Consider the following 14182-nt stretch of genomic DNA (forward strand, 5'->3'; position numbering starts at 1 on the left):
TTAAAAAAAAATGCCAATTTTACATTAATAGTGAATTTCCATTCACTTCAAACATATTTAGAAAACAGGCAAAGGAGTTTCATCAGGATGACCCTTTTCCAGTCATAAATTTGAAAATATAATATAATTGCATATATGCATCAAATATTTCAATTACATAAAACCATGTATTATTTTCTAGAGTATCTTGTGTTTTCTTGTTGACTGCCTTTTTAATTAACACTCTGCTATCACTGATTATTTGCTGTCCTTACCTAGGGTCAAATGCAGTGCTCAATACAGTGAAACCTCATTTTTATTTTTTCCCTTCCTCATTTAAAAATAAAATTATCATTATATTCTTTCAAAGACACAATCTCTAGAGGAAGAAAAATGTGGGAAAGTATAAGGGAGGAGATCAGACTTCTAGAAATATTTAGTTTGGTGTCTTTAAACATCAGTGTCATACTGAAATGGGAAAAAAGTAATAGAATACAAATTGTACCAGATAGTAGAAAGGAAATCTTTTCATTTATTGCAAAAATTGGGGTGAGGTAATGGATATATGTGTATATTGCTACTGCTACTGCTAAGTCACTTCAGCCGTGTCCGACTCTGTGCGACCCTATAGACGGCAGCCCACCAGGCCCCGCCCCCCAACCCCCGCCGTCCCTGGGATTCTCCAGGCAAGAACACTGGAGTGGGTTGCCATTTCCTTCTCCAATGCATGAAAGTGAAAAGGGAAAGTGAAGTCGCTCAGTCGTGTCCGACCCTCAGCGACCCCATGGACTGCAGCCCACCAGGCTCCTCCATCCATGGGATTTTCCAGGCAAGAGCACTGGAGTGGGGTCCCATCGCCTTCTCCATCTGTGTATGCATATATGTAAATATATGTAAGGGACTAACATGGATTCATTTCACAGCAAATACTAGAAAATAAGATTATATATACTTAAATGTAATCATGTTAAGACAAAATGAAAATTAGGTTTTGATTTTGTGGCAAATATTACCACTGATTCATGCTGCTTAAGTAATATTTTGTGAGGATTATGATTCAAAGAACATGATGGCAGCATGCAGAACAGTATTCTGAAGAGAAATATTAGCAAGACAGACAACATCTACAATAAGCGTTGTATCTTTAGCATAATGCATTACATCTCCAGAGGGCTGTGTGTGTGTGCTCAGCTGCTCAGTCATGTCCGACTCTTTGTGACCCCATGAACTGTAGCCTACCAGGTTCCTCTGTCCTTGGGATTCTCCAGGCAAGAATAATGGAGTGGGGTGCCATGCCTTCCTCCAGGGGATTTTCCCAACCCAGGAATCGAACCCAGGGCTCCCGCAATGCAGGCAGGTTCTTTACTGTCTGAGCCCCAGGGAAGCCCAACCTAGTGGGTTGTGGAATTCCTAAATGGAGTGATAAGTAGATGCACTAAAACGACTAGTAATTCCATTTGTCTCAAAGTATTCGTTTAACAAAGTCAAATTAAGTTGCAAGAAGCAGACCTCTCCTACCCTTTCACTCTAATAGATGACAATAAATTATTACAGTTGTTTTATTTTCTTCCAGTGTTTGATTAGACAAAGAACATTTTTCTCTCTCTATCAATGTTTACCCTATAGCTACATAGAAAGAATGTGGAGTCAGTATGCATGTAGTAGCTAAGATAACTATTATATATATATATGTGTGTGTTAGTTGTGCAATTATGTCTGACTCTTTGTGATCCCATGGACTGTAGCTCGCCAGACTCCTCTGTCCATGGGATTCTCCAGGCAAGAATACTGGAGTCGTCCCTTTCTCCTCCTGCCTTCAATCTTTCCCAGCATCAGGGTATTTTCCAATGAGTCAGTTCTTTGCATCAGGTGGCCAAAGGAACTGGTTGGATCTCTTTGGTGTCCAAAGGACTCTCAGGAGTCTTCTCCAACACCACATTTCAAAAGCACCAATTCTTCGGCACTCAGCTTTCTTTATAGTGCAATTCTCACATCCATATATGCCTACTGGAAAATCCATGTTCCCAATTATACTTAGGTAAAAGTTGCATTGAACAGAAAATATTTCTCTAACTTTATATTGCTTTATATTTTTCCTTACTAAGATTATTTTAGTAAATGTAGATGTTCTTACTTCAGATTTGAAATATTATTCAGCTAGACCTTTCCCCATCTAAATAGAGCTTAATTGAATACTGATATTTTGCACTGAGTTATATATTATCAGCTTTTAAAATATTTGTATCTTTCTTAAGCCATACTGCTTTGATCAAGTAGCATAAAGATATTTGTTGTATCAGCAGTTTAAATTTTCAAAGGTGGTTGAGAATCAAGCTATGCTCATGATTGGATTTCTTAAATGAAAATCTAAGACTTCAGAAGTAAAGATATTTCAACCAGTGTTTTTTTCCCTAGAGTCTTCATGGACCTTAATGGCAAGTCAAAAGGGAAAACATTTGTAGATTGATCAATATGGTGATAAATTAGTAACTATCCTTCTGTAGAAAATACGTAAATATCACCACACATCCTTTCATTAGTACTTTCTTCCTTGTCATCAAACCTAATGAAAAGTCTAGCTTTTGATCTTTTCCTTTTTTTTTTGGCTATAGCATGCAGGATGTTGGATGTTATTTCCCCAACCGGGGATTGAACCCAGGCCCCGGCAGTGAAAACACCAAGTTCTATCCACTGGAATGCTAGGAAATTCCCTGCCATTTCTTTATTGTAATTTTTTTGTTTTTTTTTTTTTTTTTGCTACTGATTTGTGAGATTCAATCATTCTGATAGCTTCTCTACCACATACGTGCTAAGTCGCTTCAGTTTTGTTGGGCTCTTTGCAACCCTACAGACTGTAGCCTGACAGGCTGCTCTATCCATGGGGATTTTCCAGGCAAACACACTGGAGTGAGTTGCCATGCCCTTCTCCAGGGGATCTTCCCAACCCAGGGATCGAACCTGGTTTCTAATGTCTCCTGCATTGGCAGGTAGTCTTTACCGCTAGTGCCACTCGGGAAGCCACTACTGGTGAGTTGTAGCATTAAATGTTTTGAAACACGGTATATCTTCAGTGTTAAATAACCTGGGAATGTAGAAAATTATGATACATTAGGAGTCAGGACCAAGAAGAGAAACTACCAGATGTCTTGGGCCTCCTAACAGATTTTCAGAGGTAAGGAGAGACTGGGAAAGGGTAGAGTACCAAGAGAATTAAAGAATTAAAAAAAGGAAATGGAAACTGGACATACTGAGAGGTAACTGATCAGGCAAGGAGGTACAGGCTATTATTGTGTTGAGAGAAGAAGCCTCTACAAGCTTAGCACACTTTCTAAACTAGTAGAACCTTTTTGCTGAAGCTTTGAAGATTCATGCATCCCTATACAAGCCTGAGAAGAAAATACATGGTTTCTAAATTATGACTTCAGTTGACTATTTGGCAGGTGTTCAAGAAAAATTCCAAGAACTCTTTGTGATCTTGGTCAGAATAATATCCATTTGTGTGTGTATGGCAAATGTAACATTAGATTCTTTTGAGAAATCTTCTTTAACCTTAACATGATCAAGCTCTTTGCTGAGTTAAGACTACAGAAGGAAGGAAATGCAGCATAAAAAGCTACCTGAAAAAATAACAGACTTTATCTTGATTCAGATTTCAGGCTAGGTAGAGTCATAGCCTTGATAAGTAACCTAAGTTAATAAATTTATAAATAAATGGACATGAAAAAATAGAACTATCCCTTTTCCTCTTAGATTTCAATTGGCAAAAGTTATTAAAGGTTTGCTTTGTTTTTTAAAGTTATACGGCAGTAGAAAAAGCTGTGTGGGGCAAAGGACTTAGTTGAAGAAAATACATAAAGCAGAAGAAACACAATAGGAAAAGGCCTTACCAGGGAGATCATTTTTGCATAACTTCTTTGCAAAGACTACTCTGTCCACCAGGTTGAAATTATTTTGCAGTTTCAACCACAAACAAAAAATGTCTTTAAGGACTTGGACAGACACTGATGAATGGATATGAAAGCAACACAGATATGATTTATTTACATTCAGTCACTCCTCCTTAGCATTTGAAAAATTACAGCTTCAGTTCAGTTGCTCAGTCGTGACTGACTCTTTGCAACCCCATGGACTGCAGCACGCCAGTCTTCCCTGTCCATCACCAACTCCCAGAGCTTGCTCAAACTCATGTCCATTGAGTTGGTGATGCCATCCACCATCTCATCCTCTGTCGTCCCCTTCTCCTCCCACCTTCAATCTTTCACAGCATAAGTGTCTTATCCAATAAGTCAGTTCCTCGAATCGGGTGGCCAAAGGATTGGAGTTTCAGCTTCTGCATCAGTCCTTCCAATGGATATACAGGGCTGATTTCTTTAGGATTGACTGGTTGGATCTCTTTGCAGTCCAAGGGATTCTCAAGAGTCTTCTCCAACACCTCAGTTCAAAAGCATCAATTCTTCCTCATTCAGCTTTCTTTATGGTCCAACTCTCACATCCATACATGACTACTGGAAAAATCAAGGCTTTGGCTAGATGTACCTTTGTCAACAAAGTAACGTGTCTGCTTTTTAATATGCCATGTAGGTTGGTCATAGCTTTTCTTCCAAGAAGCAAGTGTCTTTTAATTTCATGGCTGCAGTCACCATCTGCAGTGATTTTGGAGCCCAAGAAAATAAAGTCTGTCACTGTTTCCATTGTTTCCCCCTCTGTTTGCCATGAGGTGATGGGACTGATGCCATGATCTTAGTTTTTTGAATGTTGAGTTTTAAGGCAATTTTTTTTCACTCTCTTCTTTCATTTTCATTAAGAGGATCTTCAGTTCCTCTTCACTTTCTGCCATAAGGGTGGTGTCATTAATTAAGGCTTAATCATGCACATAAACGAAAACATTAACCAAAACCAAAATATTCCCAGGAAGTCCTCTTTGAATATTACATCAACTAAAGTAACAAAAACATTTCTTTAATGTATATTTATGAATTTTTTTAATGTTTGAAATTTGAAATTTTGTTTTTACGCTTTGAGACATTGAACATCACCAAAGTATCAGAGAATTTCAAAACTCTTGGGTTAAGAGCAACGATGTTATTCCAAGTGCTAGTTAATAAAAAGCATCCAACCAGAGGCAAAAACACTGCGTCCGTCATCTGCTTGATTATCATAATACTGAACTTGATTGGTATTTGTATCTACCAGAATTTCATGGCTATTAGAATAGAAAAGATCCAGAGTTTTGAGCAGTTCACAGCAATATTGTGAAGGTTATTTGGATATTTTCCTAAGGCCGTTTAATATGTGGCTGTGTTGGTGCCCCAGATGAAGTAGTATGTAGGAGTGAGTGGGGAAAAGGGAAAGAATATAAGAAGTAAATGAAATCTGTGGAAATTGTGACTTGTACTTAGTAAGTGATCAGTAAATCATAGATTCATAGTCTTAGATTTGGGACATAACCATCCCTTTCTTTAACGATGAGGCCAAGGGCTCAAGTCTGTGAAGTGAGTTGTTTATGATCACCAGATAACTTAGAAACATATTGAGTGAGATGATGCTGGCCAGGGAGGGAAATTAGAATTCTGTATTTATTTCTAAATGTTCAGGAGAAGACTAATGATTCATGATAGGTTCTTGTTCTCTTTTCTTACTTGGTATTTGTCCCAAATACAGTGAATTCTGAGATCAGTGTGTTTCTTTCTCCTACCAGTAGTATTCTGCCACTCATGATGTCAAAATTCTCCTTGAATTCTACCACTAATGGAGGAAATGAAGTGAAAGAAAGAGGTGGACTCAGGATAGACCAGTCACCGTTGAATAGGATGCTCTTTTTGAGTAGGGCTTTCATGCCAATTCATTCCATAGGCTAGTGGTCAGATACACAACTTTGGCCAGGTATCAATCAATAGGTTAGAACCAGGAAAATGGGATTAAGCCTGAACAACCTGAGGATTAAAGGCAAATCACAGGTGTGTCAAGTCTAATGTAATTGGTGGGTATCTTGTATAGTTTGTCTAGCATCCAAAATATATGTAAGACCAATTTTTTAAAACCAATGAATATTAACTGAAATACCTCTTTTACCACGAATTACTTTAGATACATGATTGAAACCAAAGTATATAGGAGAGTTCCTGCCCCAACAGAACTATCAAATTGATGGAGAGTAAAAATTATTACAATGGACTCAAGTAGAAAAAAAATCCAGAATATTTAATTTTTCCCTCAATTTAAGCTAAAATACACTATTCATTTCTTCATTTTTTTCAAAGTAATTATTGTCAGAAAGAAGACTTTTTCAATACATAAATTTAAGTTTTTCCAAAAGCAATACTTAGAAAAAAATCACTTAAGTTGCATTTCTGGGGAGAGGTGGAAATTTTTAAAAGAAGTAGTTTTCATGGAAGAGAGGTGTTTGAGAGTCATCCTAAGAAATACAAGGGGATTTGGGGAAAGGGGAGTGGAAAGAGATTGAATGAAAGAAAAGGAAAAGGGAAGAGGGTGAGAAAAACAGCAAAGATAATCCCAAAGAGCAGTGTGAACACTTCTGCTGCAGTCAGTACCACTGGCCAAGTCACCATCACCTGCTCAAGGCTTAGTTTCTCCTGGCCCTGTGCTACTTCTGGATAAAGCTGCATGCTCAGCTTGTTTGGCCTCCTCTCTGTTCTCTTACTTGCTGTGGACCTAAGAAAGGGAAGGCTGAGGCCTCTGGGAAGAAGCTGCTGTTTCACTCTGTTCCAACTCCACGCAAATTCTTAAGGGACACGACTATAGATAAAAGATGTGGGGGAGGAATAGGAAGGTCTCAAATGATGAGTGAGGAGGCAGGGTGACTTAATGTTTAAGCTCCCCTGATACTTTTTATTTATGTAGTTGCTGCTTCTAGAGAAGCTGAAAAGGGAAAATCATTCATAGAACGCCTGTGCAAATAGCAAACCAATAATCCCCTGCCCTCAGGAGGTTCTGGCCTTTGTCCTGGGTACAGTTTCAGAGTTGTACAAAGCAAGGGATATGTGCACTGATATGATCCAATCCCATATGTTTTAGACCAAGAAGAGTTCAGAAACTCCTATGGCTAGCAATGACTTCTGGAGGTCGTGTGAACATGGAGGAGGACTAAAGCAGGATCCACTGTAGGATAAACCTAATTATTTAAGGTTGGTTATATCCTAACATTTGCCTTAAGTTATTTCAGACTGATCAGCTCAGCCCTGGATCAATTTCTAGTCATTTAGAACCAACTTGGTGGCTTTGGACTAGAATCTGCTTAATGAGAATGAACCTAAAACCAAGTTGTCCTAGAGTCCAAGGAAAAGATGAAGCGACCCCATAAAGTCTAAAAAATCTAAAGATGCAGCTCTACAAAAGTGAAAGTCTAGTTTGATCAATTTGCGAGCGTGGGAATGATGGGAGAGATTGTATAGTTATACAGACTGAAGAAAGAGGAGTGCTTAGATTCCCAGGACTACCTACTCCGCAGATGTTAACAATTACTGAACCAGCTTTTGAACTACTGTCTGAATGTGAAGCACGAGGAAGTAGGAAGCGAGGTAGCCTAATACAATTGAAGCAGCGTATTCTTTTCGTCTGTTTCTAGGGCAGGTCCAGTCTGTGGATGAGCACCGTGGAGTGTGGAGTAAATGGTGACTTTCTGGCTAAAAAAAAAATCTTTTTCGTAAAGCATCTCTCGGGTGGTCTCCACGCTTTCCGGGCCAGCTGTCCGGCGTGTGTCTGGGGGTGGGGGGGGGTGGTCTCTGATTCAGTTTGTGGCCTCCGGTGAGCCCTTTAAATTCAGCTCGCCCCGCCCCCACCGCTAGGCTCCCAGCTCCCTGACAGGTGTTTTCCCAACTCCTGAGGCCCACGATTTTGGGGAGTGGCTGAACCAATAAGATTTCCCTTTGGGGGGGAAGGCGTGGCTAGTTGGGTCAGAGCGGGGGCGGGGTTTGCGCGGCTGAGCCGAGCCAGCCTGGCTGCGTGGAGGGTTGTTTTACCCACCGCCCGCTCCCCCACAACCTTTTTTTTTTTCCTCCCGGACGGAGTCTTATTAATTTCTCGGTGGGGCTGCAGCTGGAGACCGCGGAGCGTTGGAAATGACGCTCGGAGCTTTAATTACCGCAGCCGCCGGACAAGTGTGAAGAAAGCTGACAGCAAAAAAAAAAAAAAAAAAACAAAACATAAAAGGACAGGATCGGGGGTGAAGCGAGAAGCTTCCCCCTCCCGCCCCTTTCCTCCCAATTTGGACTGGAGGTGCAAGGAAACTGAAAAGGGAGTCGAACAGAGTCGGGCTGGGGGGAGAGGCCGGAAACCTACCGCCTGTTTGCAATCAACTTTTTTTTTTTTTTTTTTTGGAAACCCTTTTCCGAACCCTTCCTTTTTATTGTTGGCCAACCAGGGCGAGAGAGCGAGAAAGTAAGGAGGGAGCGAGAAAACGGAGGCTCACACGGGGACGTAGCTGCCCGGTCCGGCTCGGAGCGCCGCCGCACACCCTCCAGTACACTCCCACCCGCGCGCGCCCTCCCGCGCACCCTCTCCCGGTCCTCCGGGTCCGGGCCCTAGACCCGCGGACGCGGACTCAGTCGCCCGCGCTCGGAGCTGGTGCACCGCGCGCGCCAGTGCCCCTCGCGCCCCCACGCGCGCCCGGCCGAGGGATCTCCTCCGCGTGCCCGAAAGGGGATTATGCCATTTGGACATGTAATTGTCAGCACTGGATCTGAGACTTCCAAAAAATGAAGCTGGCGACAGGACTGTGGGTCTGGGTGAGCCTTCTCGTGGCGGCGGGGACCGTCCAGCCCAGCTCTTCTCAGTCAGGTGGGTCGCGGTCCTTCTCGCGCTCCCAGGGTTGAACCTGCTGCTGCCGGCCGAGCGGCGCCGGGTGGCTCCTCGCCCCCTGCGCCCTTAGCCCAACCAGAGACCCTCTCGCTCTCGGGCGTGGAGGGACCACGTCACCCGCGCCTCTTCCTTGTGTTTTTCGTTCGCCCCTCTTTCTATCCCAAACTTACCCTCTGCGTGGGCATGTGTTTATTTATCGTGAAAAACCACTCTGCGCCCCTTTCTCCGTCCCTTTTCTCTCTCTCCCCTTGTTTATTTCTCGCGCGTTTTCTTCGAGCCTCTCTAAGCCGGATCCCTTCTGGTAGCGCCTGTTGTGCGGGACGTGGGAGACCCAAAGCCGGAGTCAGAGGAGACGCTCCTTGCAGCGTCTGCCTACCCCCCGCCCCCGCCCGCGAGGGAAGAAGCCTCGGAGAAGCGTTGCCCTGCCGGGGCTCCGAGGCAGGATTGGGATCCCGGGGCCGTGGCAGCTGGGCTCCGGGGAGCGGGAGGGCAGTGGGGAGAGGAGCTCCGAGAGCCGGCTTTGCACCTGTGTGCGCTGCCCGCGGCCGCTGCGTCCCTGGCCGTCCGAGCCTGCGGGGTCAGACCCGACTCGAGCCCAGCCTGGGAGCTGGAGCACGGCGGGAGGACACGCCTCGGCCGGGGGGCCCGGGAACGCAAGGCCTCCTCTGGCGTCCCCAGCCCTCGCCCCGCGGACTAAGGGGGAGCTGGCTTGCTTGCTTGACCTTTTTTTTTTTTTTAAATGGCCTGACCGACTTAAGCCGGGAGCCCGGCCTTCCCGTCGGTTTCTGTGTTTGGCTTCAGGAAGAGTTCTTCCTGTAGTTCAACTTGCTATTGGCCGGAGTCCCTCCAACTTCTGTTTACTGCCGGGCGCGGCTGCCGAGCCGACCCGTCAGGCGAATTGATTGAACCCAAGGCGGGTGCTGCGGCACTGGGTGCGCTACCACTGCTGCCCGGAGAGCTCGCGCCCCGGGACCCCGCGGGGCAGGAGGCGAACTGACCCCCGGGGAGGAGGCGCGGCGGGGCCCGCAGGGTGGATGACAGCCCCTGCGGGCCCAGGGAGCTCAAAGTTTCTGACACTTGAGTTTCCTGAGGATGAAAGTGGGACAGGAAAGAAAGGGCCAGGAAAACCGGGGACTGACGCGGCCAAGGGGGGCCTTTTGGAGAGCCGGGGAGATTTCCGGAACCAAACGGGGCTGGTCGCGAGGGCGTGGGAGGCACCTTGAGAAGATAAAGCCCCCGGGGAGTGGCGAGAGGGAGAGTTTCAGGCCCTCGGAGCGTGTCCTTCTGACCTCACCAAGAAAACAGCGCGCTGGAGTTTTCCCGCTCCGCCCCCGCCGCCGCCGCCTCCCCCCGCTCCCCCCTCGCCTAGTAAATAACAAGTTACAATCCTCGAGCCTTTCAAAATGACCTTCGAATGGCACAATGTGCGCCGTTTGTTCTGGCCGTTTGCACCCTCCCAATTACTCCGAAATTCTTCATGCATACCAGGTCCCGGGCTCCAGCCACCTCCGGAATTACACCAACACCGACTTGAGATTCCAAGCGGCCTCTTAGATACATCCCTTTTTATCTCCCTCCCCACTCTGCGTCCCTTCATATTTCCCCTCAATGGGTTGATTATGCACATTGACCCATTCAGAAGCAGTTGCGACTGACACGCAGGCTTAGCCGAGAGGAATTTCCACCGGGCGACCTACTGGAGGGCTGTCTGGTGCAACCTCTGCCGCTGGGGGACCCGGCTGCGAGTCCGCAGCGATTGGGTATTAACTGTGCGGCTCGGGCTTGAGCTATGCCGAAAAGCCCTTTTCAGAATTTCTGCAAGGAATGTAATCCAAATTAGTTCTGCAGCTGTCCTCTTCCTCGTCTCCGGCGACACCGACTCGCACCCTCGCTGGTCTCTTCTCGCGTTCCCCCCGTGAATTGTCAGACCCACACAAGTGAGCCCAGTTAGAGCGCGAGGATTAGCGTGCCATTGTTGTTCCGAGTGTGACTCTGTACTTGAAATTCTGGGGGCACGAAGGCGAGCCTCACTTGTTCCAAACACAAAGTGATCTAGATGAAAGGGCCGCACAAAGAAAAGCTCCCGGTTGCCTCCCTGGTATAATTTTAACACGCAGGCTAAGGTGATCCACTGGAAACTGTAAATGCCTCCAGGACACCTTTTTTTCCCCCCCAATCTTCCCCACCCCCACCCTGCCGCACCTGACAGGAAAAGTTTGGCTGGTTTTAATGTGGTGCTTTTATAAAACCAACTTACATTCTAGGGTAGGAGTGAGGCTCTGTGTGTTTGTGGCTGTGGATGTATGGCTGTATGTTCCCAAGTAAATACATATTGCGTGTCTCCCCTCTCGCGGTTAGCCGTCAGTAGCAGTTTGGAGGAGTTTGTTTTGGTCCAAATGAGAAATTAAGTGCGGATAAGTAAACTAAGCTGCCAGAGGGCGACAAGATGTTGAGTGAATTGCTTTTAGATGAAACAAATTAAGGAAACGAGGGAAGACAATCTGCTTCTCGCATTATTAGACACGCTTGGAGTTCAGGGGAAAGTGGCATATTTTTGAAATGCTAATTTCTTAAGAAGCAGAAGGAATGCACCTTATTTACTGCTCTATGTGAACAGAATAAAAATATGAGATGAGCAGGGTTCTGTTGTGTAGATCTAAGATATAAAATAGTTGTATCTGAAGAGGGCATGTTCTTATTTTTCCCTTCCTTGGGGGGAAAAAAATCAGCGTTAGAGAAGATTTTTGTTTGTTTTGTTTTTTAGTATTCTGAAAGACTTCCTCTCATTTCGAGTGATTTATTTTATCGAAAAATATTATAGCCAAGAGCCCTTTATTTGGCTGTTATAAAACCTTTATCTCTAAAAAGAATTCCAAAATTTCAGTCTTCCCGCCATGATGGAAAAATGATCAGTATCACCTTTGTGTTGAAATATATATGTATATATGTGTAGTGGTACTGAGGTGGTGGTCTTACATACCTTAATAGATATGTGATGAACAAGTTCAGCCCCTATTTTTTATTTGCAAGTAACTTAGTCCTGCTTTTCATTCTATAAAAGAGCATGTATTTTTCCTCTGTCCTTGAGATGTATCTCCAGAATCAAATTTTTAAACATTTGAGAAGAAAAAGGTGAATAAAACTTAGTTAAATGATGAAAAGATGTTCAATATAATTAAAAAAAATCAGTTCTCTCCCTGCATGTATTTATTGTAAACACACCCATGAGTACTGTTTCTGCTTTTTCTTTTCTTTCAATTTTTGAAATTCATATATATGTAAAAGGAGCCTTTTTAAAGTAAGGTATTTTTTTTTCTTCAAGATGCTTCCAAATAAATTTATACCTTTTATTGTGACTGCAGATCACTTGAAAATACTATAATGTGGACTGATATGGTAAAATTGGATGACTCTGGTTGTGTCATGATTCTTTGATTTCTGATTTTTTTTTCTTTAACCAAACTCCTTTTATTTTTTTCATACATGCATAGAAAGTCAAATTTTTTGAAATCAAGGTACTTACTCCTTTATATGTATAATTTTCATTTAGTCACTGAATATGTGTCTTAATTAAGAAATTGCATTAGAATATTTACCGGGGCATGCACTTCATGGAAGATTTATGTATTTTTTGTTCTAGCCTGAACACACTAAGTTTGCATTGACTGATTTTTAGAGTTTGCATTCATTTCAGGAAAAAGCATATTTTCTTCTTAAAGTAGATTCAAATATTTAGTATTCATGAGCTTTCATCCCTTTGGTTCTTAAATAGAAGTGCTATTTATCATCTGTCTTATGCATTCACCCTTTCCATTGCTATAGGTTCTTTTTTTACATCTTATTATTTATTGAGTTTACACATATGAATATATATTTTCCCCATCATCACTAAGGGTATTCTTTTTGTGCATGTCTTTCCCAGCAACCTGCTACTCAGCCACTGCAGGAGTCCTCTGAGCCAGTTTTCATTCTTTCTTTCTGATAAATCTGATATGGCTGGTTGGCTTGACAATCGCAAGCCATTCCATTGCTCAGATTTATTCTTGAAAGAAAATAAAAAGGCATCGATCCGAGCTCACTAGCACATCTCAAAAACCCTGACTCCAAGGCCAAATTTTTCTACAGAGAAGTCCCTTTTTTCCCTTCTCTCTCCCTCTTTTCCCCCTCTTGACCATAGAAGTTAGACTACTGCCTCTTCAAAAATGCTAGGGATGCAAGGCAATGTGCTGTATCTGAATATTCTCTGAAGCCCTGTGATTAGAGCCACCTTGAGATTAATGACTATGTAAGGCACACATTTTAGAAAATGACTTAGTGTACCTTAAACATTGCTGTGTTTTAAAGTGGTGTCATTTTTTGTATTACTTCAATCCAGTTATTAAGAAAACTTAGTATATATTAAAAGCAAGAATATGTTTTTGCTTTATTTGACAGTGTCCTGCTGCTGTTGGATATCCATGAGTAAATTTTAAGTGCCTGTAACATAAAGCAAATGATCAAAAAAACTCTGTTACTTGCAAACTTGTTGGCACTTGAAATCACGGTTGATTTTACCCCTTTGAGAGATACTGCTTTATAGAGAGAGATGTTAATCTTTACATTGAAGTTAGCTTATGGCTGTTTAAAACTATAGCTGTTCTACAGAAATTAATTGTCAAGCATATTCCGCTGTTATCTTTGACAGTGATCTACTGAGTAAGGACACTGGGCAGAATTTAAATCAAAAGTATAAACTTTTCTCTAGGTTATATCATTTAAGAAATGTTCTACTATGTTGCATTTGACCATATGGAGCTATGTTGCATCTTTATCTAATATTCATTTTCTGAATTATTCTAAATATTAGGCAGTTAAAGTAAAACCTTACTTTTCATGCTAGCTAGTATTCCTACTGACTGAAATTTGCAGTTTATAATGACAAGTAATCCTTCAATTTTCCTTCTTTCCTTTCCTTTTTAAATAAAAAAGAGCTTAGACCAGAGCTTCCTGAAACTATAGTTTTCCTACATAATTTGAAGGAGATTTTACCTATCTATAGTGTGGTTAAGTTTGACACAGGACATAGCCAGGTGGTTCAAATAGGGATTTCTATATTATAGGGACATTGTTCCTCCTCCAAATTATTTTTAATACCTTGAGCAATTCACTTCTCATCTTTGTGACTTGGCTTGCATGCCTGAGGGTAAAATGCATGTGTTCTCTATTTCTCCATTGTATAGCAGTTTTCTGAAAAAATGGCTTTAAAATCCTGTGATATTGAGATACATAGCAATAATGAGTTAAATTGATATACTTAAAACATGAACACATGTTAATAAACATAATGTAAACTTTCTAAAAGACCAGCACTGTTAGAAGAGCGCCTATCTAAATGAAATAAAGAGAT

At 42.7% G+C, this 14182-nt stretch overlaps 1 protein-coding gene across 4 annotated transcripts in view; it reads left to right on the top strand.

Annotated features, from left to right (window-relative positions):
- ERBB4 (erb-b2 receptor tyrosine kinase 4) overlaps positions 7975–14182 on the top strand; it is a 1297156-nt gene continuing 1290948 nt past the window's right edge. For all 4 annotated transcript variants that reach the window (XM_005676493.3, XM_005676495.3, XM_005676492.3 and 1 more), the window contains exon 1: positions 7975–8775. In XM_005676493.3, coding sequence (XP_005676550.2) covers positions 8694–8775 — 82 coding nt within the window. In that variant the 5' untranslated portion in view covers positions 7975–8693. The remainder of the gene's footprint in view (positions 8776–14182) is intronic.

This window comes from Capra hircus, chromosome 2 (assembly GCF_001704415.2).
Source record: "Capra hircus breed San Clemente chromosome 2, ASM170441v1, whole genome shotgun sequence".
Classification (NCBI taxonomy): domain Eukaryota; kingdom Metazoa; phylum Chordata; class Mammalia; order Artiodactyla; family Bovidae; genus Capra; species Capra hircus.